Genomic DNA, 27,971 nt, shown 5'->3' on the forward strand with positions numbered 1-27,971 from the left:
ACATTAGCTGGTGTTGGTGGGCAGGCTAGCAGTGCTAATTGTTAGCACTAGTTCTGCTGCTCTCCCTTTGTCTCTGTTATTGTTGGTCTTTAGTGAACAATAGAAAGTGTCTTCATGAGACTGTTGCCTAATGTTCAAATGTAGATAACACCACCTGCACCAACCTGTTACACAGCACAACCCTCTGGTGTAGCTTTGGCTGGAGCACATATTGGCAGCTCCAGTGACATCACCACTCCATGGTGACATCATCTCTACAGACTGTGGCTGTTACATATCCTCACCTGGTAATAATAAGACTGTCCTCAGCTGCACACAGCTCCAAGATGAACAAACTGAAGTAAATACAAATTAGAGTTACGATAGATTGAAATCTTGTAATCAGAGCTAATTCTTAGTGAAACTCTCACAACATCATATCATGATCCTGGGTTAGTGTCTCGGTCTCAGATCACAACATCAGCACAGGCTTGGCTTGGGTGAGGTATTGAGTGGTTCTTGTCCATGACAGCTGCAGGTACAGTGCCATCAGCCATGCTGCACCACATGTCTGCCCAGGAACATTAGTGTGGCTGAGTCTCATGTAAACATTGTGCTAAAGTGGTGGGAAAGTGGCTGCAAGCTGGCTGCACTGTGTCCAATACTCTCAGTATGATATCCACAAACCTCTGAGTGTCACAGAGTGGGCCTGTGCTCAGCTCACTGTGCCCCATTCAATTCTACTTGCATAGTTTTACAAGTCAAATTAAAAGTTGCTCAATGATAAGTTATTGTAGTAACAACTAAGTCCATGGTCATTATTTGTTAATAGTAGCTTAAAGCTTCTGCACCAATCATGGAGCAGCAGGTTTAGAGCATGTGGATCTACAAAAGTAAGTCCCAGTAAGATGGGCTGAGCCTTACATACTAGAAGAAACATGTCATTCCCAGCAGATGAAGCGCCCTTTAAAGCAGGATCTCACTTTAAACCTAAAGAACTTGCTATGAGCATGCAGTGCATTCATGGTTATTATTCATACGATTGTGGGTAGCTAATAAAGTGCAACTATCACATTACATTTTATTATTAAATTGTTGTTAACAATCCCTTCACTTCTGCTTATCTAATTCATGGTTGCAGGATGGCTGACAGCTTCCATTAGGCAGGAGGTAATGTCCATTCTGGCCACAGTGCAACCCACAATGTGTAACTGACACTATTATATTGCATTATGTCACATTGTTACATCTTTTTAATAAATGATGACAGTCAGCTGAATTTGCTGCCCCCTTGGTGGAGGACATCAGGATCAGCAGCTCCATCACAAACACCACAGAAGAAGAACAACACTGGATCAGATTATCTGGACGTGTTTGACAGGGACAGTGTTCATGTTCATGGACATCAGGACAAAAACAGACGATGGAAACCTGCCAGATTTGAGCTAAACTGCTCGTTTCCATGTGTAGTCCCTGGGAGGTCACATGACCAACAAAGACACACAAGCTGTGTCCCAAAACGTCGGCTGCATCCTCCGGAGGCCGCATTTGAAGGCCGATGACGTCACAGCCAGGCGACGAAGGCTGTCCCGATTCCTCGACTCCTTCAAATGCGTCCTTCATTCCCCCGAGTTTGAAGGATGGGTCGGGTGTGTCCTTCGTGGCCCACCATATCCCAGAATTCATAGCGCGGCCCAGCCAAATTTCAGCTGCCAACAATGGCGGCCGCTACTAAGTTTTAAAATTTAACGAGGGAGTACTACTTACTTACAATGACTTCCTTACACTATATAATTTTCCCGTCAGTGTTGGGGGATTCTCAATGGTGCTTGGTGCCATACCCTCAGGGACTTTAATGTTATATAAAAACACTGACAGCTCAATATCTGCCTCAGTCACTCTCCCTGATCCAGCTGAGTCAGCAGTGGGAAAAATCTGCTTTTCACAGGAACTTGGTAACAGCAATAAGAGAATACGTAGTTTATTCCAAGAAGATATCATGTCTCTCCCATATATAGAATATCTTACTGGAACCGACATGTTCCAGATATCACCTGGAAGACAGTCTGGATGATCCCATAAATATCTAATTGTGAACAAGGTGAAGGAAATCTCATATAAAATTCTTCATAAATGTGACCCAGCCAGTCACTATATGGTAACATTTAAAAGAGACATAAATACTAATTGAACTTTCTGTGGGGATCATCCAGAAACTGTGGCACATCTCTTTTGGTTCCTCTACACAGAGATTCTGGAAGAATTTAGCAGTTTTGTTATTGTCCATATTTTAAGGGAGTTTTCTTTACGATGGGAAAATGTTTTATTCTGTTTCTTTAAGTTCCCCAGGAAGAATGATAAATGTTTTTTTATTAAAAATTTGTTAATACTTTTAGCTATTTTATATCCATAAATGTAAGTTTATTAATAAACCACCATATTTCTGCCTTTTTATAAGGATATGAATTGTACATACAATCAATTTCAGACTCAACCAACAAAAAGCCTCTCAGAACAATATTTATATTGTAACAGTTGCTATTGTAATGCAGTGTATCACCACATGGCGGCGCCTCCTGTCTCACGACTGGTGTCACCCCCTTTTTGTTCTTCTTCGCACTCCTCCTGTAATGGATGCTCCCGTGTGTACGCGGACTAGTGTGCTCTTTAGTAATGTGTGGTAGAGGTAGCACTTTTATTTTTGATATTGTAAATAAATGAGTACTTTTTGGAAAGTCAGAAGCTGTTGCTCATTCGCTATCCACCTGCACACCTCCGCGGCTGGCTTCATCTCCACTGCACGTTACAATATGTTGATTTTTTTCGCCTACTCATATCATCATTTTTTTACTCCTGGTTCTGTATGTTCATGTTCTGTTCTTTTGTAAACTTCATCTGTTTGTATGTTGTATACTCATTGTGTTTCAATAAAGTTCGATTTAAAAAAAGGTACGTTCTAAACGAAGCTTCAGACGTCACTGATCACGTGACTCTGGCCAAACGAATCAAGCCTCGACACGGTGCTTCTGAAGCAGCGCGTTGATCTTTCTGACACACGCACCGGAGCGTCAGCTTCAAGCGGACCATCACTACGTCTCACATCTAAAGGTGTCAAGGTAACTTTGAACTGAGTTCAGTCAATCTGGAGTTTTTCCAAGTTTTCTGTTGCTCTCTGTGAGAGAAGAGCGTTAAAGGCGGGGCTCTCCAGAGTCCAGCAAAACAGGAAACCACAGCTGGGTGTGTGTAAGTGTGCAAACCAATAGAATGCATCGTGGTGGGGGGGGCATCACGGGCAAGAAAAAAATAAAATAATCGGTCGTACCCATGCTTCCCCGACGTCATGCCAGCGCATATTGGGAAATTCGTAGGCACCGATCGGTTTTCTATCAGCCATTTGCTGGGAGTAAGGGCGCCCTCCGTTTGCGAGGTGCGCCTGCTGCTGGCGGCACAGGGAGGAGAGGGCGGGGCGGCGGGGAGTCTCTGGCTGGCTGGAGCGGCATCTAATAACCAACTCGCAAAACAAAATAAAAACAACAAACAGATATTATGATACAGACTTATAATCTGCACCCATGTTTTTTCTAAATTCTATAAAGTGAGCGCGAGAGCCCTCGGTGCGCCTGCGCGCTGCTGAAGTCAAAGTAAACTTTATTGTCATCTCCGCTACAGACAGTCCAGCATATAGAGAGACGAGACGACGAGGCTGCAGTTACAGCGGTGCAAGTAAACAAACAATAAATATAAGAAGAGTAAGAAAATAAATCTACACTTTAGGACTCGGGGTAAAGGATCAATAACAATTTAAATTTATAATTTACAGTTTGATGATTTAAAGTCTCACACAACCCGTCAAAAGGGGCGGGGCCGGCTGCTTCCAAGTAGAGCACATTTCATTTATAATGATGTAAATCCAAGCCCATCATGGATTCACGATCTGAATCCTGGGTTGTGTGAAATCCCAGAAATCAACCTTAGACAAAGTGAATCTGTGAACTAAGGTGTAGGTCTGTTAGGCAGGGCCGTGCAGAGAGGTTTAAAGGGGCGGGTGCTCAAAGTTAAAAAGGGGCACATTGAACCAGGCTGAATAACAACAACACACTTTCATCAAGAATCTAATATGGGCAACAAGGCAAAGCAAACGTAGCCGATGCTTTACCTGATGGGTACAATGTTGCTGTTGAGGGGTTGCTGTGGATAGTGCTGGAGGGCAGGCAGGGCTGGACTGGGACAAAAAATCGGCCCGGGCATTTTGACTGGAGACCGGCCCACCAAAAATGTGACGTCATTCATGGATAAAACCGCAAAGGATTCTGGGAACTTTTGGCAAGCGGTACTAGCGCATACAGGCTTTCAATTGAACTCAGTTACACAGCGATAAAAAGAAACACAAAAAATGGCAAGAAGCTGCTGTATTATTAACTGCAATAGCCGGTGTTGTGCCAAAAAGTGATTGTCTGCCAAAAAGTGATTTCCGGTATTTGCAAAGAAACTGATTGCTCGTATTTAAATTGCTATAAATAACTTGTTGGGCTATAATATGTGAAACATATGTCAAATGCATCCCTCATGGATGACATAAAGTCATACTGAGCTACAAACAACATTAGTGTAACAAGGTAGAAGCCGCAATCAGTCTGTGGCAGTGACTTTTATATAACCTTTATTTATGCCGTAAAAAAAATCTAATTAACATTAAAAATGTATTTTTTAAGAAGTAGTTGGACAGCAGAAATGGCTGTATTTTTCCACTACTAATTAATTACCGTTGAGCTCAAAGGTTATATTAATACACGGTTAACGAATGTGTATTTATGAAGACGATTTGTGAGACGAACAAAGGTAAACTTACGTTTGTTCGTACGATGGTCTTTCGGTGCATTTCAAGGTCCTGCACCCATCCGTCGGTAAACTGTACCTGGGCTTGTTGCAGTGAGCTGAAGTTACTAAACTTCATGAGTGTATGCACTCACTCCAAGAATCGTATAATTATAAATCTGAGCGTGGTGAAAGTTGGGCAGCACGCTAACGTCTTTTGTCCCTCTGTGTGCTCGTAAGGGTCTGACCCTTTCACTCCTTTGATTTTTCCTCGTATCTTTTCTTTGTCTTTTCGTCGAGTCTGTCTTTGTACGGACCGGCATTGTTCTCCGTCGTTTTGTACATACCTTTTTTGTGCGGCAAAGAAAAAACAAGAAGGTATTGGAACCGGAGAATGAACGTTTTGCGGTGCTGCAATTGCAAATGCTTGTATTTGATGCGGTACTTGGATTGTTTTGCCAGGAGTTCCCGGCATGCAATGCGCAAAGTCACGTGGTCTGTCAATCGCTATAGGAAAAACCATAAAGCCTTTGCATGAAAACAACTGCTTTGATGTACACTGCCTTGTTGGTATATATGTATCAATCTAATAAAGTTAAACCTACACCATTCTCCCTATTCGGGATTTTAAACAGTACATAGCGGAAACAAAAAGACTGCTTGGTAGTGTTAACCTCCTGAACTATCTACAGCACATGGTAGAAACCTGAAATTAAGACCAAGAACACTAGAGGTGAGACATGATCATTAATTAATATTAAAATTAATAAATGACAGATTTAGGGATATTTTCATAAAGTATTTATTTACCAAAACAATAGAAAACAGCATGGTAGCACAATATATTTTGTTAACACAGCAACCTTTAAATATGAAAGGAGACAGAGAAAGAAAGGTGAGAAAGAAGAATAAGAATAACACTTAATTGAGTTTTTGATGGCATTTTACACACAGTACTAATACAGTATCTAGAAAATATGGGAAAATACTGGCATCATATACAGTACTTACTTCTGAAGAAATTATATGGGACCCTGAAAAACAGGACACAAGTGAAAGGACAAAGAACTGTGAATGGCAATTGATGGACTTGCTCAGATGATCACAGTACTGGCATCTTTATTCCAGAAAGGAATTAGAGAAATCATATACACTAGTACTTACGTTGATGAACTTAAAAAGTTGAATGGTCTCGAACCTCTTAAACAAACAATGTATGATCAGACCCTGACAAACAGGACAGAAAGGAATAAAGATTAGATGAATATTAAAATCTATAAAGGACAGATTATGATTGAATTGTATCACCAAAGACTATTCACTCATCAATAAAAGGTCACCTACAACACTTCCACAGCAGCAACACTGAACATATCTTAAGACATGGATACCTTTATGAAGTGAAAGGACAGACAGTGAAGGTTGAGAAAGAATTGTACTTAATAGATTTTTTCAGACGATGACAGTACTGGTATGCTTACTCTAGAAAAATGGTTGAATCATATTCCATATAGTACTTACTTAAAATGAACACACTTCAGTCCTCCTAAAATGACTGACAGCATCTGAAATGAAACAATGACAGATTAAGACTGTAAGAATATATGTTTATAAATGCCTAATACTCCAATCTCATATTTATTCTATCTATTAAGATGGACAAATTCTAAGCATTTACCAATCACTTGACTTGTTTGAAGTGAAGGTAGATACTAAACGTATTCGTTTAGGCAATAACAATAAAGCTGAATTTAATATTAACAATAGATAATTAGGAATGTTTTGCTCATTTTTATTTCACCTCACCAGGTTACAAAAGGAGCTTTCTCAGCAGGTCACTCTTCTCAGCTACCCTGTCAATGACCATGTCAGAGTCCAATGACATGAGAATGTCCTTTTCAGTGGCCATCAGCATAAACATCTCCAGCTTGTTTGCAGACAGGCTGCTTCGGAGTCTGCTTTTAATGAACTTGAGTGTAGAGAACGTTCTTTCACAGGCAACCTGAGTGAGGGAGAGGGTCAGCAGGTACTTGTATGCCAGCCCAAGGAGACGATAGGCATCAGACAGCATGTTGAACCGCCTGAGTATTTGATAGCAGCACAGTGGGCAATTTTTGCAAGAACCACAGCTTTCGGTCACAATTTCACTTTCTTCGTCCCATTCTTCAGATCTGTCCTTTGCTGTTCTGGTCGTGTACTCATCTACATGTGATGTCTTAAGCCTTTCCCACTGTTCAGCAAAACGTTTCAGTTCTGACTGAAGGTTATTAACTGTAGCCCTGCTGTCAAATTTAAGTAGACAGGCGCTGAGGTTCTGAAATGCATTACTTGGAAGAGAAACTGTTCTGACCTGGCTAAACTTCCTGGGGTCCAACCATGCCAAATCGGCAAGAAGAGGGCCATGTATGACAAATCGTCTGTGGATTGCTTCAATAACTGTGTCCAGGATGATGTTGTGCACTTTCACCTCATATGATTTCTCAGCATTGATTTGCAACTCATCTTCAGGCATCTCTCCGGCCATGCCTTTTCTCCTTTTGGCTCTCTTTTTAGGTAGTTCAGCCTCCACTTCCATGTCTGTGTTGTTCTCCCTCTCCTCTAGTTTTTGATTTGTCTGTTTCACAAATGTGTCTGCAGCTGTCTTCACAGTTGGAAAGTCCCTGGCAATACTTTTGAGGCCATCTTGTGTGGCAGTCACCATATGATGGGCAGAGAGAATGTCCATCCCCTTTGACTGGAGGTACTTTGACAGAGGAGTTGTTTGCTCAAACACTCTAAGAAATATCTGTGCTGTTAACACAGTTTCATGCTTCAAGAGACACTCTTTAAAGCCTCGTGCTTTGGCACGAACAGCTGGCTTTTCTTTTTCCCTCTTTTCAATGGCTTCCATCGTCAGCACTACATCAACGAAGAGGCCATCATCTGGTTTTCCAAAATGTCCAAAGATTTTCTGGAGGGCATCATGCTTGGCCCACCACCGTGTCTCACCTATTGGACTGAGGCGTCTGTGTCTTGTGTTTTCGGTTTGTTTCTCCCACAGATTAACCCTGTGATGGGACTCCTTGATGAACACAGCTATGTCATTAAGTAAATTAAAGAGTGATCCACTTTCAATGACACTTTGTGTTGTGTCAGCAATCACAAGATTAAGTATGTGTGCATAGCACCACACATGCACATGAGTTGGAGACTGGGCAGTCATAAGTGCTGAAAAGCCTTTGTACTGGCCCTGCATATTTGAAGCACCATCTGTTGCATTCCCAATGCACATGGCCTTGTCTAGATTCAGATGCTCTAAAACTCCGGAAAGCAAGTTTACAAAGTACTGCCCCGTGGATGCTTCGCACCTCACTATGGAGACAAGCCTCTCCTGCACAGACTCAGTAACATACCTGATGATTACTGAACACTGATCATAACCTGTGATGTCTTGGGTTGTGTCTAGCTGAACAGAAAACATCCCAGCTTTCTGGACATCACTGGCGATGCTCTCTTGAAGGAGATGGCCAAGTGCATCAATTACTGAGTTGACAGTTGTTTTGGAGAGTAGGGTGATGAGAGATCCTCTACCTCTTGATCCACTGGTCTGATGCAACTTCTTGCTTTTTTCAATGCAGTCATTCAAATGTTCTCCAAGGCACATATCATACTTGCCTAATAACACAATCCGTTCCAGAAAGTTACCATGATCGATGGTGTTATCACCTAAAGTGTATGCAGCCTCATTCTCCACATGCCTATAGCTGAGTCCCCTCTTCCCAAGTACTTTGATCACATCCACTATACGCTCTAAAACTTGCCGTCTCTTTTTCACTTGTGCTCTGTGAGCTGACAACTGACTGCCAGCAAACAAGCTCCTGATGTTGCCTTTTGAGCACCTTAAGAAAAAAGCTTCAGCACAGGTCTGGTGTGTATTGCTCTTTTCATGCTCCTCTGTGCGCAGATGTATATGTCGCCAGTCACTCATGCCTGTTATAAATGTGCTGGTGTCAGTCAGCCTTGCAAATGCCAGACACACAAAGCAGAACAATAAATGGCGTTCTTTGCAATAAGTAAGCCACTTCCTGTTGGTGCCATCTTTACAGCTGAACACCCTCATCACAACTGCACTGCTACTGTTCTGCTGTGGGTGGTAATCTAAGAAGGCCTGTAATATGGCAGGTTCAGGGCGAGCAAAGTAATCGATGCCCTGGCTCTCACTCTCCTGCTCTTCCATCTCTCTCTCCTGCTCTTCCATCTCTCTCTCTTGCTCTTCCATCTCTCTCTCTTGCTCTTCCATCTCTCTCTCTTGCTCCATCTCTCTCTCCTGCTCTTCCATCTCTCTCTCTTGCTCTTCTCTCTCTCCTGCTCTTCCATCTCTCTCTCTTGCTCTTCCATCTCTCTCTCCTGCTCTTCCATCTCTCTCTCTTGCTCTTCCATCTCTCTCTCTTGCTCTTCCATCTCTCTCTCCTGCTCTTCCATCTCTCTCTCCTGCTCTTCCATCTCTCTCTCTTGCTCTTCCATCTCTCTCTCCTGCTCTTCCATCTCTCTCTCCTGCTCTTCCATCTCTCTCTCTTGCTCTTCCATCTCTCTCTCCTGCTCTTCCATCTCTCTCTCCTGCTCTTCCATCTCTCTCTCCTGCTCTTCCATCTCTCTCTCTCCTGCTCTTCCATCTCTCTCTCTTGCTCTTCCATCTCTCTCTCTCCTGCTCTTCCATCTCTCTCTCTCCTGCTCTTCCATCTCTCTCTCTCCTGCTCTTCCATCTCTCTCTCTCTCTTGCTCTTCCATCTCTCTCTCTCTTGCTCTTCCATCTCTCTCTCCTGTTTTTCCATCTCTCTCTCTCTTGCTCCATCTCTCTCTCTTGCTCTTCCATCTCTCTCTTGCTCTTCCATCTCTCTCTCTCCTGCTCTTCCATCTCTCTCTCTCTCTTGCTCTTCCATCTCTCTCTCTCTTGCTCTTCCATCTCTCTCTCCTGTTTTTCCATCTCTCTCTCTTGCTCTTCCATCTCTCTCTCTCTTGCTCCATCTCTCTCTCTTGCTCCATCTCTCTCTCTTGCTCTTCCATCTCTCTCTCTTGCTCTTCCATCTCTCTCTCCTGCTCTTCCATCTCTCTCTCTCCTGCTCTTCCATCTCTCTCTCTTGCTCTTCCATCTCTCTCTCTCTCTCTTGCTCTTCCATCTCTCTCTCTTGCTCTTCCATCTCTCTCTCTTGCTCTTCCATCTCTCTCTCCTGCTCTTCCATCTCTCTCTCCTGCTCTTCCATCTCTCTCTCTTGCTCTTCCATCTCTCTCTCTCTCTTGCTCTTCCATCTCTCTCTCTCTCTTGCTCTTCCATCTCTCTCTCTCTCTTGCTCTTCCATCTCTCTCTCTTGCTCCATCTCTCTCTGCTGCTCTTCTGTCTCCTCTGTCACAGACTTCTCCACTTTTGATGATAAATCAGCCTGGTGCAACATGTAAGGATTGGCACAATTTGTTAAGACTTTGAGAAGTTTGAGAAACTAACCTTAAGCATAAAATAAAATTTACTATCAGTAACTTCATAGCACCCGCCCAGCAGTATATAAACTCCGTCATGCTAGTTACGCTGTACGAGTTATTCTAAGCGACTGTATAAAGTCACCACAACGAAAACAAACTACAACTAAAATTAGTTTATATCTGACACAGATAGACAGCAGGTCATAACTTCTTACCTGAAGTTCAGTTCCTCTGCCACTATGACCGGCGGCCACCTCGGGTCTCTCCTCCTCTTGCCTCCCCTTTCCTTCATCCACCTGCTGGCCTCCACCACTTGCTGATCTTGCTAAATCTATGGAAGCTGTGCCATAGCTACCACCAAACAATTCAGTAATTTTCACACATTTGGCAGCGTCTGCCTGAAGGGCTTGTTTCTTTTTGGCCCTAATTTTTTCGGCACCTCCTTTCCTTTTTTTGTTCTCCATTTTCTTTAGTTCGTCTATAAGATTGCTAAACATGGGGGAGGGTGCATCCGACCTCCTCGGCTGTAATTGGTCCAGCCCAGAGTCGATCATGACCAATTCGCCAATCCAACACCTTTCATTGTTTATACCCTTCCCAAAAAAAAAACAAAACAAAAAAAAAAAAAAACGGTCGGCCCATAAAAACAAAAAATCGCCAGCGGCCCACCGGGCAAGTGTATGCCCGATGGCCAGTCCAGCTATGAGGGCAGGGCTGTGTTGGTCTGAGACTGTAGACATTAAAAAGTCCACAGGAGAGATGGTAGCTGATTAAACAAGTGTCATGAGATAATAACAAAATGCAAAGATTGGTGACAGCGCTTGGAACCATAAGGCAACAAAAAACTGTGAGAAATAATTTAGGCTCTGCCTGTGAATCACTCTTTGCTTCTCTTCTTCCATCCCATCATTTCATATATCACTCTGCACTTGCTGTCTATGTGAGAACAAGGCACAACTTGCTATTGCAATAAACTATAATCTAATTATCCACACCTAACAACTCTTACACTTAATCTATAATAAAATGATGACAGAAAAATGTTATAGCCCTGCCTTTAGTAGCCTCACACAGCTCCTGCTGTTTCCTCCTCATGTCCTTACCAGCCATGTCTGCACAATGTTATATCATGAGTAATATTTTTTTTTTTAAAATCCATCTAAATAAAACACACACATGCACGCACACACAGTGACATTTTAGACCTTCTTCAGAATACTGTATATACTATGGGCATCATGGTGCTGATCCAGAATCCTTACATTATTATTTATTACTAGAGCTACAATAATAAAGCAATGAGGAGGGCGAAGTAATAAATATGAAATAATGTATTTATGATGATTCCATTTGTTTCACTATCCACTCTGTGCAGAGGCAAAGCTTATTACATGTTTAAACTGTAGAGATACAATCATTTTACTGCTGTAACATCCAACTTTTGTCTTATTTAAAATATAAATCTAATATAATCTGCTTCTTAATGTATGTTCTTTAAAATACAGCTTGTGTGTTTAATATATTATAATTATAATAATGCATAATTATGTGAACATGCATATTAGATCGTTTTTAGTGAAATATAATCCCTCCAGAAAGGCAGGAAAAGCCCGGAAACTTGCTTTAAAACTAAATATGTTCCCTAAAACGGTGACAGAGCTACAGACCCATGACAGCCTTACACAGGCAGCCAGCAGCTGTGACCAGCACTACCTGTGCAGTTAATAAAAGCACAGGTAATGTTTGTCGCGCTGTTGCACACACAGCACGCTCGTTTGTTTCAGTTCGTCAGTAGCAACAAGACAGCTTACCAACGTGTACGTAATAAGCTAATACTCCTGGGTGCTACACACTACAGTGTGCGCTGTACACCTACTTACTGGTTTTGTCGCATCAGTCTGTGTCTCTGAGTTAACTTGTGTTTCTCCTACAGCTCCGGACCGCAACAAATGCGCGTGCTCTTTGTGAGCTCGTTCCCGGCTCGTAACCAGCACGTTCTGCCGTCAAGGGCGATCATTGGTTAAATGTGATCATGTGACTGATGCAAGCCAGATCCTTTTATTTAGCAAAACTGTGATTAATAGTTAAATATTATTGTTTTAGGGGCACAGACAGGACTCCGCACACACACACACATTAAAAAAAAATAATAATAATTTAAAAAAAAAAAGTTGCCTCAACAAAAGGGCACCTTGGGCACCATCAGGAAAGGGGCGGGTCCTCAAGCCCCTGTAGCACCCCCCCCCCCCCCCCCCCCTGTACGTTCCTGCTGTTAGGTTAATTGTGCTGATCCTCGGGTTGGGGGATTTGTGTTTGTACTGGAGCGCAAAATTCAAACCAATGGAAGATGGACAACAAAAGTTCAAAGCCATCAGGTGCTCAGGTTAGAAAAAAGAGAAAAGATGCAGGTAAGCAGACGTGTGATTGGATAATGGCAGCTCATCCTGAACCAATCAGACTAAACTCCAAACAATACATTATGTTACAGATTTTAATATTAATTAGTCATTGTTACTTGTTGATTTGTCCTTTTCTCATTGTGTGACGAATTATGACGACTGTTTGGTAGCTGTTATTGTCTCTCTCTCTCTCTTCATGTGTGTTTCTCTGGTGAAACAATAGTTTTGTGTTAATGTTAGGGCTGCACGATTTTGCATAAAATGAGAATCACGATTTTTTTGGCTTAGAATTGAGATCATGATTCTCTCATAACAACAAATAAACATAAAAACAACAAATGTTTCACGTTTTGTTGTTGCAGCAAAATGTTGTCTTGCTTGAAATTCCGTCTCCACCGTTGCTCGACGCTGCGTGTACAGAGCAGGTAGTGCAACAATAGAAAAATAGTTGCGGGACGGCACTGTGTAGCGTTTGTCTAGGGTGTTGATCGTTTTCCTAAATCCCTCGTTTTGCACAGTGTTGATGGGAGCCATATTGTAGGAGCCATATTGTCAATCCTCAAGGATTGACGTACGCACGATGTAGTTATAAAACAGGGTTTATTCTGGTCTTGGCAACCCGTGAGAACTGCTCACGGACAAAACAATAAAACAAAAACATCACATCAAAATGCGCTCTTGTACGTAGTGTCAATCAATCAAAAAAATCCTTAATTACAGAAAATAAACCATTTAAAATACACAAACCTTGTGAGCTGACATCCAGGAGGTGCTAAATAGAGCTTTATGGCCTTATTGCCTTATCTTCCATCTTCTTCGTCAATTATTTTCACTCTTTAAACAATATTTTCTCCATGTGTGGAGCTAACTGTGAGTTGCAGCATGCAGACACCATGTGTGCTAGCAAAAGAAAAGTGGCTGGGTGGAGACCCAAACAGCAAAGCTGTACCCTACACAGTTCACCACCAGAGGGTGCAAAGGAACAAAATCCAGACATACAGCTTAACAAATATCAAATGCAACAAACATCAAATGCAAAAGACCGTTACACTCCCACCAATCACTTGTGATTAAAAAGAATAAAGTATTGCCTATGAACTAATGAACGGCTTTTGAATGAACTATCGTGAATTATCCTTTAAGCAGAGTGCGGTGGAGAATCGTCTTCCGCTTCCATCAGAATGACTGTCTTCTGAATGGGTCTTTCCAGGTGCACAGGTTTGGAGTTACGTTTTCCTGCTCTATCCAGGGTTGGATCACTCAGCAGCAATTTCACCTTCCTCACTTTTCCATCCTTTCCAGGATACACTTCAATGATCCTTGCCAACTTCCACTGGTTGCGTGGAGTTATCTCATCCTTCAGGAGGACAACATCATTGATCTTAGCATTTCTGTGCTCTTTGGTCCACTTCTGTCTTCCTTGAAGATTTAACAAATACTCCTTTTTCCACCTTGTCCAGAAAGTGTTGGCAAGTAGTTGAACACGACGCCACCTCTTACGGAGATAAAGATCTTCTTTCACAAACCTTCCTGGAGGTGGAGAGATGATTGTGGACTTCATGGTTAGTATGTGATTCGGTGTTAAAGGTTCTGGGTTTGATGGATCACATAGTTGGTCAGTAGTCAATGGTCTGCTATTAATCACTGCCATGACTTCATACAGGAATGTCCTCAGAGAGGAGCTGTCGAGTTGTTTGGCTGATTGTTCCAGAATGGACATGAGAACACTTCTTATGGTGCGAATTTGTCTTTCCCAGACACAACCCATATGACTAGATGCTGGGGTGTACATGAGAAACTCACAGTCCAGTTTCCCTAGCTTGGCTTGATCCATTTCCTTAAATGCTCCAATAAACTCATTTCTAGTGCCGACAAAATTCGTGCCTTGATCACATCTTATCTGACGAACTGTACCTCTGATGGCCATGAATGCACGTAATGAGTTGATGAGGGAATCTGTAGAGAGATCGTCAAGCATTTCAAGATGCACTGCTCTGGAGCACATGCAAGTGATTAGCAAGCCATAACGCTTTAGCTCCTTGCGGCCTTCTTTGACATAAAAAGGACCAAAGCAGTCCATCCCACAGTAGGTGAATGGCGGTGTGGTCTCCATCCGATCCTCTGGGAGGTCTGCCATCTTCTGCTGCTCTGTGCGCCTTCTGAACCTTCTGCATTTTACACATTTATAGATGTAAGATGACACGATCTTGCTGCATCCAAGAATCCAGAATCCGTTAGCTCGAAGTTTGAGCAAAGGCTGTTTCTTGAACCATCTTTATGATTGTTAACTCTGCTTCCTTTCTCTCTTGTTACACTACTGATGTCGTGTGATCTACTCTTGTGATCCTTTGCTTCTTTCACATAGCGCTTGAGTCTAGCAACTGCCTTAATCATCCTCGACCAGTCGGAAAACTTGTGTAAGCGATCTAACAGTGACCTTTGTTCCTCCCCTTGTATCTTGTGGACTTGAACCTTCTTAACCTCCGGGTCACTGGTTGATAACTCTCCCACCTTAATTTCCCCACTGGGTATGATCTTCTGCCAAAGGAGGTCTGGGCCTTTGAACCAGTTTGATGCTACAAGTTGTTCTGCTGTGAGACCTCTTGAGGCGTGGTCTGCCGGATTATCTTCGGAAGTTACATACCTCCATTGGGTTGAATCTGTGCTTTGTTTGATGCGTTCCACTCGGTTTGCAACAAACACATGAAATCTTCTGGCTTCATTGCTGACATATCCGAGTACCACCTTCGAGTCAGTCCAATACCTTTCTTCTGAAATTTCCATTTCCAATTCCTTTTTCAGCATGTCACCAGTGCGCACAGCAACAACGGCCGCCGACAACTCAAGCCGAGGTATAGTTGTGACTTTGGTTGGTGGAACTCTTGATCTTCCCATCACCAATGAGCAGTGGACTTCACCAGTTGTGCTTACTGCTCTGAGGTAAGTGCACATTCCATATCCAGATGCACTTGCATCAGAAAAATGATGAAGTTCGTAGTGCTGTGCCTTGAAGGTCGAAGGAATGTAGCATCTGTGAACCTTTACGTCTGCAAGGTTTCCCAGGTCACGCAACCAATACTCCCACTGAGGTCGAAGTCTGTCAGGTAAGTTATCATCCTGGCTGAGTTTATCTCGACACATTTGTTGCAAAATCTGCTTTCCCAGCAGAATGAAAGGTGACACAAACCCAAGTGGATCGAACACAGAGGCGACTGTGGCCAATACTCCTCTTCTGGTGAGTGGTTTGTCCTTAACAACTACTCTGAACTGAAATTGATCTGATGCCACACACCATTGTACGCCAAGTGCTCTTTCCATGTGTACTTCACCGAGTGCCATATCTAGCTCTTTGGGAGCTGCAGCGCATTCTTCTTTCGGAAGCGAAGCTAGAACTTTGGTGCTGTTTGAGATGAACTTGTGCAACCGAAGTTTGCCCATGCTGCAGAGTTTGCGTGCTTCATTAACCAGCTGTATTGCCTGATCTTCAGTGTCAACACTTGCTAGTCCGTCATCAACATAGAAGTTGGTTTTGATGAACTTGATGGTTTCTTCATTAAAACTTCCTTCCCCTTCAGCTGCAAGATGCTTGAGGCCATAGTTGGCACAACCTGGAGAAGATGCTGCTCCAAATAGGTGTACCTTCATCCTGTAGACAGTGAATGGAGTTTCAAGGTCACCGTTCTCCCACCACAAGAACCGTAGGTAATCTTGGTCACAAGCATGCACATGGAATTGGTGGAACATGCGTTCGATGTCACACATGAAAGCCACTGGGCCTCTTCGGAAGCGACACAAGACTCCGAGCAAGGTGTTTGTTAGCTCTGGACCAGTGAGGAGATGGTCATTTAAGGAAGCGCCTTGGAACTTGGCAGAGGCATCAAAGACGACACGAATCTTTCCGGGTTTTTGTGGATGATACACACCATGATGTGGGATGTACCAAACTGGTGTCTTGTCAATGTCTTGCTCTGTGACCTTTTCAGCATCTCCATGGGCTAAGATGTCATTCATGAATTTCTTATAGTCCATGTAGTACTGCTTGTTACTCTTGAGCCTTTTTTCTAAACATTTGAGGTGATGAATAGCACATACCTTGTTGTTTGGCAGGTTCGGCCTTTCACTCTTAAATGGGAGTGGCATTTCAAAATGACCATCCTCCTTGTGCCTAATGCCGGCCTTCATCTTTGTTAAAAATTTGAGATCTTCTTGAGAGACCTTTGTGTCTTCTGGTGCTTTCTCAACAAAGTCAGACTTCAACATCTTTAGGACCTCTGTGGGAGAGATCATTTCCTTTATTTGAGTTCTGTAGACATAGTGAACCTTGTTGGTGAGATTTAAAGAGGGATTAATGTCAGGCACCACTTCCTTCACAATGACTTGGTGACTTATTCCGAAGGCGTCTCCATAATCGAGACATGGATTGCCATAACCCACAATACTCCATCCCAGATCAGTTCTTTGCACAAACGGCTGATTTTCCTTTCCAGACACAACCTCACAAGGAACAAGTGCTTGGGGGCAGTTGTACCCAATCAGCAGACCAACATCACAGCTTTGTAGTGGAGCGATCTCACTTGCAATGCAGTCAAGATGAGACCATGCCTTAGCTGTTGCAGGCGATGGAATGTGATCTCGGTTTGGGGGAATAAAGTCTCTGGCATACGTCACTGGTAGGGAAATGGTCTTATTTGAGTAGAACCCTCTGACTTGTAGACCTGAGAACTTGCGACAGGACACAACTGTGTTTCTTGAAGACATAGTAGTGAGCTTTAGCTGAGTCGATTCACCTTTGATATGCAGAGCTTGTGCCGTTTCTTCAAGAATAAAGGTCGTATCGCTCTGTGTATCAAGGAGCGCGTACACAAGAATTTCATGCGCTGGCTCACCTTTGGTTGACACCCATACTGGAATAATGGAAGATGTGTGAGTGTCGTCAACATTCTGTGTGACTCTGTTAGAAGTCGCTTCACTTGTTGTTGGTGTGACACTGTTGTCTTGTGAGACATCTGCGTCCGTTTGTCTTGTCCTGTCACTGTTCTTGTGTGGATTTCTCCTTGTTCTGTCTTCCTTCGTGCGATTATCATGAAGACATGTTGGATGTCTTTTATTACATGTGTCACAGGTTTCTCTCCCTTCGCAATCCTTGGAGCGATGACCAGAGTTCAGACAGCCAAAACATAACTTCTTGTCTTGAACAAACTTTAGTCTCTCAACAATGCTCTCATTTATGAACCTTCTACACTTAAGTAGGCTGTGACTCGACCTTTCACAGTACACACAACTAGCACTAACAGTCCTATCATTTGAGTTAGTTGCTAGCACCTTTGCTCCATTGCCTCTGTTCCTTGTTGTTTTTGCCCCTTCAGTTTCACTTGGCTTCAGAGCAAAGAGAGATGTTATGGGATTACAGGCAATTTTGGCTTCCCGTGAGATGAAATCTACGAATTGGCTGAAGCTTGGAAAGGTGTGAGTCTCTTCTTGCACTTCTGTAACCTTTCTGTTCCACCTTGAAGTAAGCCAATCTGGAAGTTTTGCGAGCATTTTTTGGTTTTCATTGCAGTCATTGAGCACTTCAAGCCCCTTCATTTGCGACATGGCTGTCTTACAAAGGAAGTCAGCAAATGCTTGAAGTTCCATACTGCCTTTAGAGCTTATCTTAGGCCATGCGTCAAGTTTGTCTCTGAAGGCCTTTGCTACGAGGAAGGGATTTCCATACCTCTCTACGAGAACTGTCCATGCTGCATAGTATGCAGACTCTGTGCCAAGCGGGAAGTAGCCTTCTATTGCCTTCCTTGCAGGTCCACTTACATATTTCCTCAGATAATAAGTCTTCTCTTCAGTTGGTATATTTTTCCTGTCAATCAGAGTCTGAAAGGAAATTTTCCAATCATTATATCTGATAGGGTCGCCACTGAATATTGTTGGCTCTGGTACCGGAAGACGACTTGCATTAAGAGACACTGCAAATGCTTTGACCAGATCTTCTGTGTTCACCTCTTGGTGCGGTGTCACATTTCGTGGCGAGGAACACCGTTTCATATGCTGGTCATTGTTTTCAGACTTGACTTCATTTTTATCAGATCTGTGGTGAAGTAGGTTGTATATTTCTTCATCTGAACATTCACTTTGTTCATACACTCGCTGTCGAGCCTTTGCTGCATTCAGCTTTTTTACAGTCTCAAGTCGCTCTACTTCTCTGCGCTTAGCTTCTAGAGCCTTTTGTCTTTGTGCTATTTCTGCTTCTTGCCTTTCAATTTCCTTCATATGGATTTCTTGTTCAAGCAGAACTTGGAGAGCAGCCTCATTTGCTGCAACTTCAGCAGCTGCATCTTGTCTTTTAGCCGAGAGCCGGCTGGAGTGTCTAGAGGAAACCCTCGAATGAGAAGAGAGCTTAGTGTGGTGTGACTTAACACTCATCCTGTCTGAGGCTTCTAACTTAGGCATAGACTCAGTCTCCTTCCATTTTTCATCCCTTTGACTTTTCACATCTGAGGCTACGTATTTAGATGAAGACTCAGTGTCCTTCCAAAGTTCTTCATCTCTTTGAACCTCCGCATTACTTGGGCTTGGACACTTTCTTACAGATTCGATAATTGTCTTTGTTATGGCTTCACACGTATCCATCCTTCGTCTTGTGTCACTATCTGGAGATTCAATACGTCTCAAGTCATCATAGGCTGCATTCACATCCTTAGAAGCACTCAAAACCTTGGAAACATGTTCTTGTAGCAGATCCTTTGAGCATTGACCATCTATAGCTCCTTTGGCATTCTTAATGACAACCTTCCACTTCTCATAGCGCACACTGAAACGATGTGCAGCCTTCTTTATGTGCTCACCGTACAGTTCTTTGCCCTTTTCCGTCAATGTACGGACTCGTTGGCTCTGTCGTGCTCTTTGTGAGGTAGTAGAAACATCATCAGCTGTGCCTTCAACTGCTTGTAGTTGCTCATCTGCAGAAAGTTGTTCCACATCACCCTTTTCACTGACTTCTGGATTAGCCTCAAACTCTGCCATTGTTGGAGGGGTTTGGGTTTTTTGTGTATCTTACTTAGCCTTAATGTAAAGGTGCAGCAGCTTAAATTTGATTTGTTAGTTGAGGAGCAAATGAATATTAATCTTCATTTACTGTTACAACTTTAAAGCACAGTAATTACTATTACTCCTTAAACATCACTTAACATGTATACTTAACATGTATACTTAACTCACATTACATCTCTTCTCCAAGCCAGTAATACTGTTTCTTACAGCAACTGCTGAAGCCCACCATATGCACGATGCACAGGTTACTCATCACAACATTAACTTAACACTGTATGAATATCAGTCACTTGAACAGCAGAAATGTAAACAATGAGAAGGAAAGAAAAAAGAAGAAATATTTCAGTCATTTGTTTATTTATAAAAGGAAACTTATCTTAATTAATTTTACAGTCTTTTTCCTTTTTATTTCTCTTTCTTGTGGTTAATTATATTGAGTCCTTTAACTGAGGCAACACTTATTTTCGGGGCACCTGAATTTCCTGCGGGGCTGCGTCCTTCATCTACCCGTGCAGAGCGGAGTTCTCACTGTAGCACCCTCAAGGATTGACGTACGCACGATGTAGTTATAAAACAGGGTTTATTCTGGTCTTGGCAACCCGTGAGAACTGCTCACGGACAAAACAATAAAACAAAAACATCACATCAAAATGCGCTCTTGTACATAGTGTCAATCAATCAAAAAAATCCTTAATTACAGAAAATAAACCATTTAAAATACACAAACCTCGTGAGCTGACATCCAGGAAGTGCTAAATAGAGCTTTATGGCCTTATTGCCTTATCTTCCATCTTCTTCGTCAATTATTTTCACTCTTTAAACAATATTTTCTCCATGTGTGGAGCTAACTGTGAGTTGCAGCATGCAGACACCATGTGCGCTAGCAAAAGAAAAGTTGCTGGGTGGAGACCCAAACAGCAAAGCTGTACCCTGCACAGTTCACCACCAGAGGGCGCAAAGGAACAAAATCCAGACATACAGCTTAACAAATATCAAATGCAACAAACATCAAATGCAAAAGACCGTTACACATATCTTTGGTCAGGTGATAAGTGATAGCCTCCGTGATGTCTTTGTGCCTGCGGGAGTTTGACGTGTATAGGGAAGCGCTGTATAAGGTTCCCGTTATTGATGTTTGGGTGGTTGACCCGGACGGATTTTCTCCTGTCACTTTCTCGTCATCCCTGACGTGCTCTCCGTTGTTGTTTCCCTGCTAATTTTAGCATCACACGGCACAGCTTCTGTATCACGTGGTATAAGGCTCCGCCCTTGTGATTTGTTGAGTAGGAAGAGTGAGCGCTTGTTTTCATGCAGAGTACGTCCCGGATCAAAATGTGAAGTTTTACAAATCACCACTTCTTTAGTGAATATCATTTCAGTCTCAGACAATCTCGTTTCTCTTACAGAGGTTGAATGCACCTTCTGCGGATGGCGGTACCACACAGTGTGCGTGGACTTCCCCTGCACAGAAGGCAACTACAAATGCTGTGAATGCTAAATAAACAGAAACAAATGATCCCTGTTGTCTTTGCTTGATGATTGGTTTGAGTCTTGACAATCCACATTGCTGGCGTTGCATCTTTCAATGGCAGCAATGGCAGGTATCAGTGCTCAAAGCTTTTGTGTTTGTTTCCAACAAGTTGCCCACCTCGGGAAACAAAAATGTGTTCTTTTACTTGTCAGATGAACATATGAGACACTTTGACTCTTCAGTGCAGTGTGGAGCCTAACAAAGATCTGTTTTGTGTCCCAGCTGATCAGCAGGAGGAGGAGAGTCTGACGGAGCAGCAGAGGAACATTTTCAGCTACTTGGACTCAGCTCAGCCACTACAGAGGAAACAATGAGCTCAACACAGAAGGTGACAGACAGAGCAGGACCATATGACCAAAGATATTTATCACCATATACATTTGAACATTTGCCATAACGATGTAGCTGACGATAGAATTGACACCAGACAAAATACTTTACAGCTGCACAACTTTATTAAAAAGCCATCAATGTATTTTCACTGAAACAAGCAGCTGTTGTTTATGTGCATTAAAGTTATATAAAAATGTAACAGTGCAAATGCAAATTCCTCGCTGACAGTTTAACCAAAAGGCGTTTCCAGTGGAAACTGGCCGACACATCCTGAGCATAACCATGTATAATATCCACTAAACTTCAGAAGAGGTTATACAGTCGTGGCCAAAAGGTTTGAGAATTGCATAAATATTGGAGCCTGGAGAAGTTGCTGCTTAAGTTTTTATAATAGCATTTTGCCTGCACTCCAGAATGTTATGAGGAGTGATCAGATGAACTGCATCGTCCTTCTTTGCCATGAAAACGAACTTAATCCCCAAAAAGCCTTACCACTGCATTTCATTGCTGTCATCAAAGGACCTGCTGAGACCATTTCAGTGATCGTCTTCTTAACTCAGGTGAGAATGTTGGCGAGCACGAGGCTGGAGATCATCATGGCTGTATCCCGATTCAGGTTCTGCAGCTTTAAAGTCCTCAAGGGTACTCAAAGACCGCTAAGGCCGAAGTGCGAGGCTCGTAGGCTCGTGAAATGGGACGTCTAGCCTCCGTCGCACTGCCCAGGTTGCCTAGCAACCATGATACTAACAGCTGGAAACGTTTCATACAGCTTTGTTTGACAGAAATGAAGGAGAACATATTTAGTTCATTTGTTTCTACATGAGGTCTGTGTGATTTGATGAGTATCTGAGGCTGAGACCACAGGACTGTGAAACATGATTGTTGGGCTTCATTTCTGTGCTGAACAGTCGTTTAAGATTAGCTGTGGTAATGTAAATATAATATGGCCAATATTATAGTTATTATATTAATCATTTCACTCACAGACAAGTATCTGTGACAGTGTGTATACAGATGTATCATATATAAGAGACAAATATTGTTCATTTAATATGTTGGTACTAAATGTGGCTGAATGCTTACATATATGTGTAAAAAGCAAATGTAGGAGCTGTGATAACTGTGTCTGATAGAATGAAGAGTAGACTGATATATGAAATATTCCTTTATTGGGTGAGAAAATCAGACCATGTCATAACTGCTGTAAGTCACACAGAATAGATATCAGAGCCTTAAACAGGCTGACTTCTGCTAAATGGGTCAAACTGGGCAGAAAGTCTACAAACACATAACATCCTTATAGAATATGATGTAACACTATAGATCAACTTAGCTCAGAATATATAAAGCATATAAACAGTTACAGCAATATGATGCAACAAACACAGCAGCTGCTGATCCAAAATACTCAAAGCTTCATAGAACTGAAACCAACATTTATTTTTAGCTCCATCCTGCTGCTGATACAGACTTTAGGTTTCTGAACATTAAACTTGTTGCTGCCTTTCATAGTGTGTAGCTTGAAGGCCCTGAGTACTTTCTCCCACACTGGAAACACTGGGATGATCACATTATTTGAACATTACCTAATAAGACTGATTCAGCACAGACAGTTATGTTAAACTTTCCTAGCAGTCCTTCACAAACAGGGAACAGTCTGTCTATTCTCTCCATCTGTCAGCTGCTGCTGGCTCTTCCTCCTCCTCTTCCTCACACACTGCTGAGTTTGTCCTGGTGGATCATCAGGGCTGCAAAGCCTCACAGATGATGTGCAGCAGTGGCTCCCTCAGTCTGTCCTCACTCTGGACACTTGCAGTCGTCACACATGGAAATCAAATGTGTGATAAGCTGCAGGATTCAAACACAAGTGTAACTTATAAACACATGTTCATACTTTTATTCCACAATCAGAGAGAAAGAAACAGAGAGAGAGTGCAGGACAGACAGACAGGTGACAGTCTCAGGTGTACACACTGCTACACAACAGCACCAGAGAAGCAGGATTTAGTGTTTGTGTTATTACGAGTGTAAACAAGAAGAGTTCCAGATGGTGCAGTGGACACATGTGTGACTGCTGTGATTAAAGCATCTTTCTTTCAGCTTAACGAGTGAACCGTCAGCTCGTTCAAACACACGTTAAAGTGCGTTTGGCTCGACACCACCGAACAGAGGCAGCAATATAACACAGCTAACATTAACAGTGCAGTGGATCCTGCTTGTGCTGTGATGTTCAGGACTGCAAACCGAGCAGCATCACTGACTTTCAGCTTGTTGTGTTTGTGGATATATGACTGACTTTAATTATCCACAAAATCATCACATTCTCTGTCAGATTAAGGTCGACTATTGAACGGCGTATATTTTAAAGGCTTTAAAACCAAGTTAACGCTGAAAGTACAAACATCACTAATGTCACATAACTCTGCCGACAAGGCATAGCTATGGCTATGAAATGCTCTTTGTGTATCACTTCTTCACTATGAAAGATGTCATTAATGCACTAGTAATGTCTCATCTGGAGTATTGTTCAATCATTTGGTCAGCAGCTAATAAGACAGATCTTAACAGACTTCAGTTAGTCCAGAATAAGGCGTCCAGATTAGTGTGAAGATGTTCATACTATACTAATATTGATCAAATGCATAATAACCTTTCTTGGCTTCCTGTACAGGCTAAAATATTCTATGGCTTACTTGTAGTTCTAAAGAAAGCAATTCTGTTAAACACACCACATTTATTCTGCTCAGCTGCAGTATCCAGATGAAATACATCATCATATTACACAGTTTTCAACAAGCTGCAATTTAGTAAATGCTCGAGTTAAAAGTAACGTTTTGTAAAACTGTTACATTTAGAGCAACTTTTAAGTGGAATAAGTTGCCTTAAAAAATTAGAGAATTATTCAAAACTTCAATGAACACTTAAAAGCCGATTTACAGAGCTTTTAGTTGTTGTAAATATTGTAAGACATGATTTGTTTTTGAAATTTGTGTAATGTGCCTCAATGTTATTGATATTATTATTATTATTATTGATTGCTTATATTTGAACAATTGTGAAACCTCACTGTGGATGTAAGAGTGAAATTATGTGGATATCTTGAATCCACTTTATTGTGTAATATTTTATGTGAGTATTTGACGGAAGACGAGCAACATCTGTTGTGGAAGCTAACGGGGTTCCTTTAGAATAAACAAACATAGGATTTATTATCACTGAATAATTCTGTATAAATCTATACAAATTATAGAAATATGTAATAGGAAACAACAAAATAATCTAAATTATAAAATAATGTGTGTGTGTGTGTGTGTGTGTGTGTGTGTGTGTGTGTGTGTGTGTGTGTGTGTACAATCAGGAGGGATGGGCATGATTTTAGTGTTTGAACAGTCATGAATTATCTTTAACAGCAGGTTGGATGTAATGTGTTAGAACTACCAGCAGGTGGGGATAAGAGACCTTTAAGGTGTTTGGTGCCACGCTCCACCTTCAGGTTTAAAACTAGTGTTAATGGAGTTTGAAGGTTGAGTTTGTTCCACGACTGCATTTCACTCACTGCCTCTGTTTGTATCTCTGTCACTGCAGGACCAACATGGAGCCAGAAGTCAGCGCTCTCAGGAGGCCGACAAACCTCACAGAAGAAAGGGAGAGAAAAAACACACCTGTGACGAGTGTGGGATGGAGTTTACTCTGAAGGCTTCACTAAAACGGCATCAGGTCATCCACACTGGAGAGAGACCGTTCAGCTGTGACTTGTGTGGAAAGTCTTTTTCCAGGAAGGGTTACCTAAAAACACACCAACTCATCCACAGTGGAGTTAAAGCGTACAGCTGTGATCAGTGTGGGAGAGCTTTTACTCACAGTAGCCACTTACAGAGGCATCTAGTTACCCACTCTGGAATTAAGGCATACAGCTGTGACGAGTGTGGAAAGTCTTTTTCCTTGAAGGGTCACCTAAAAGAACACCAACTCATCCACAGTGGAGTTAAAGTGTACAGCTGTGATCAGTGTGGCAGAGCTTTTACTCGCAGTAGAAGCTTACAGAGTCATCTAGTTACCCACTCTGAAATTAAGCCATACAGCTGTGACGAGTGTGGGAAGGGTTTTACTGTGAGGGCTAAACTAAAACGGCATCAGGTCATCCACACTGGAGAGAGACCGTTCAGCTGTGACGAGTGTGGAAAGTCTTTTTCCTTGAAGGGTCACCTAAAAGAACACCAACTCGTCCACAGTGGAGTTAAAGCGTACAGCTGTGATCAGTGTGGCAGAGCTTTTACTCGCAGTAGCAGCTTACAGAGTCATCTAGTTACCCACTCTGGAATTAAGCCATACAGCTGTGACGACTGTGGGAAGGGTTTTACTGTGACGGCTTCACTAAAACAGCATCAGGTCATCCACACTGGAGAGAGACCGTTCAGCTGTGACTTGTGTGGAAAGTCTTTTTCCTTCAAGCGTTCCCTAAAAGAACACCAACTCATCCACAGTGGAGTTAAAGCGTACAGCTGTGATCAGTGTGGCAGAGCTTTTACTCAAAGTAGCCACTTACAGAGTCATCTAGTTACCCACTCTGGAATTAAGGCATACAGCTGTGACATCTGTGGAAAAACCTTCAGCCAGAGAGGGCACCGAAATACACACCTACGCATTCACACCAGACATGATGTGTACTGCTGTGAACAGTGTGGCAAATACTTTACAACAGACGCACACTTACAACGACACATGTTTACCCACACTGAGGAGAGACCTTATCAATGTGAGCTGTGTGAGAAGACTTTTAAATCTCCACATCACCTGAGACGACACCAACAGATCCACACCAGAAAGAGACTCTACAAGTGCAGTTACTGTGAGGTATGTATTTATATTGTTATCTTGTCATTTTAGCCTGACTGTTTGGAACAACTCTGCTCATTAAACTGTGTTAGCATGTTAGCAATTCTACTGCATGGAAAAGCAGCTCTGAGTGATTATTCAGATTTTCCTTTCAGTTATGATTTTAGTATTACTGTAGTATTATGGTGGTAGTATTGTAGTTATTGCAGCCCAGTAAACTGAGTGTGTTAACTGAAACAGTCAAATGTAGTTGGACGTCTGCAGAGATGCTCTTTATTTCAGGCGAAATCAGGATACAAATGTTGAAGGACTGACTTACACTGTCTTTGTGTCTTTGTTTAGAAGCAGAGCGACACAGATGGATCCAGTTCTCAACCCTGTCATCACTGTGGTGGTGGGAAAGACTTTCATTGTGACCTCTGTGGAAAAACTTTCAGTCGGCAAAAGACCCTAAAAGTACATCAACGTAGACACACTGGAGACAAACTGAAATACTGCAAAGAATGTGGGAGAAGCTTCACCAAAACAAATCACTTAAAACAACATGAACTGATTCACAGTGGGGTTAAAAAGCACCTCTGTGATCAGTGTGGGTCATCCTTCACCACTGCAGGTCAGCTTAAAACACACAAACGAGTCCACACAGGAGAGAAACCACACAAGTGCAGACACTGTGACAGAAGCTTTTCACATTCAGGTAGTCGTAACATTCATGAACGTACACACATGGAAGGAAACTACAGCTGTGAGCAGTGTGACAAGAGCTTCAGGAATCTCAGTTCATACTCTGCACACAAACGATCCCACGTTACTAATAAACTGTTTCACTGTTACCAATGTGCCCAAACATTCACCTCATTGTCTGCTCTGTGCAAACATCAGCGCGATCACTCAGGGCTGAACTCACTCCCATCACTGGATCACAGTGAATCTGAAGACACAGAAAGATCCTCTGGTTTCTGTGTCAGACTCAAAAAGCTTGAGATCAGGCTCCACAGAGTTCAGATAGAATCTCCTGTAAAAATCTGATGAGGCAGCTGTGAATCAAACTCTTCCCCTAGTTCCATTTTAAGCTTTCAAAACTGTCCTACTGTAGTGTTCATGTCAAGTGGTTAGCTTTCTTTTCATCAGTTGGTTGAAAACTCTGTTTCCTATTATAAAGTTTTTGTTTTAATGTATTTTGATCCACATAAATGTTTTCTTGTTCAGGTTCTTTATGTTATTGAATCTTGCAAATGTTAAATAAAAAATTCAAATGTAAAATATCTTCACTGATGGTACAAATAAACTGTCCTTTCAGCTTTAGCTCCTAATTTATTCATTATTTATGGATGTAGCACAGCAGCCGTCTCTTGATTAACACATGGAGGGCTCGGGATCTGATGGTGTCGTCTCCCTAATTTGCCCACTCAGTAAATCTCACTCATGGCCAAGAAATTGAAATAAACCTTGTTTCCCTGCTGGATAGTGATCCACTGTAACTCTGCTCCTCCTTCCTGTTTAGGATTTCTGTGGCTGAAGTAAAATTCCCTCCATCCATCACTTATCCCAGCTAACCCAAAGTGAAATAAAGTTTTGCT

General features: G+C 42.2%; 2 protein-coding genes across 5 annotated transcripts; one reads left to right on the forward strand and one right to left on the reverse strand.

The window, feature by feature from the left end:
- The first annotated feature begins 2,507 nt into the window (after positions 1 to 2,507).
- LOC308397626 (uncharacterized protein) lies at positions 2,508 to 27,971 on the forward strand. Of its 4 annotated transcripts, XM_080883623.1 has the most exons (5): positions 20,954 to 21,006; positions 21,098 to 21,163; positions 21,445 to 21,550; positions 25,141 to 26,409; positions 26,734 to 27,971. In XM_080883623.1, the coding sequence occupies exons 3-5, from the start codon at positions 21,533 to 21,535 to the stop codon at positions 27,418 to 27,420; spliced, it is 1,974 nt and encodes a 657-aa protein (XP_080739749.1). In that variant the 5' UTR covers positions 20,954 to 21,006; positions 21,098 to 21,163; positions 21,445 to 21,532; the 3' UTR covers positions 27,421 to 27,971. The 4 variants fall into 4 exon arrangements, with proteins under 4 accessions (XP_080739748.1, XP_080739747.1, XP_080739749.1 ...); XM_080883622.1 differs by lacking the exons at positions 20,954 to 21,006; positions 21,098 to 21,163 and adding an exon at positions 2,508 to 3,095; XM_080883621.1 differs by lacking the exons at positions 20,954 to 21,006; positions 21,098 to 21,163 and adding an exon at positions 14,127 to 14,209.
- On the reverse strand, positions 3,089 to 9,010 carry LOC308400612 (zinc finger MYM-type protein 1-like; the record flags this gene model as incomplete). Its single annotated transcript, XM_080888430.1, has 2 exons — positions 3,089 to 6,021; positions 6,316 to 9,010. The coding sequence occupies one exon, from the start codon at positions 9,008 to 9,010 to the stop codon at positions 6,605 to 6,607; it is 2,406 nt and encodes an 801-aa protein (XP_080744556.1). The 3' UTR covers positions 3,089 to 6,021; positions 6,316 to 6,604.

The sequence above is a fragment of the Rhamphochromis sp. 'chilingali' genome, assembly GCF_963969265.1.
Source record: "Rhamphochromis sp. 'chilingali' genome assembly, chromosome: 1".
In the NCBI taxonomy this organism is placed as follows: domain Eukaryota; kingdom Metazoa; phylum Chordata; class Actinopteri; order Cichliformes; family Cichlidae; genus Rhamphochromis; species Rhamphochromis sp. 'chilingali'.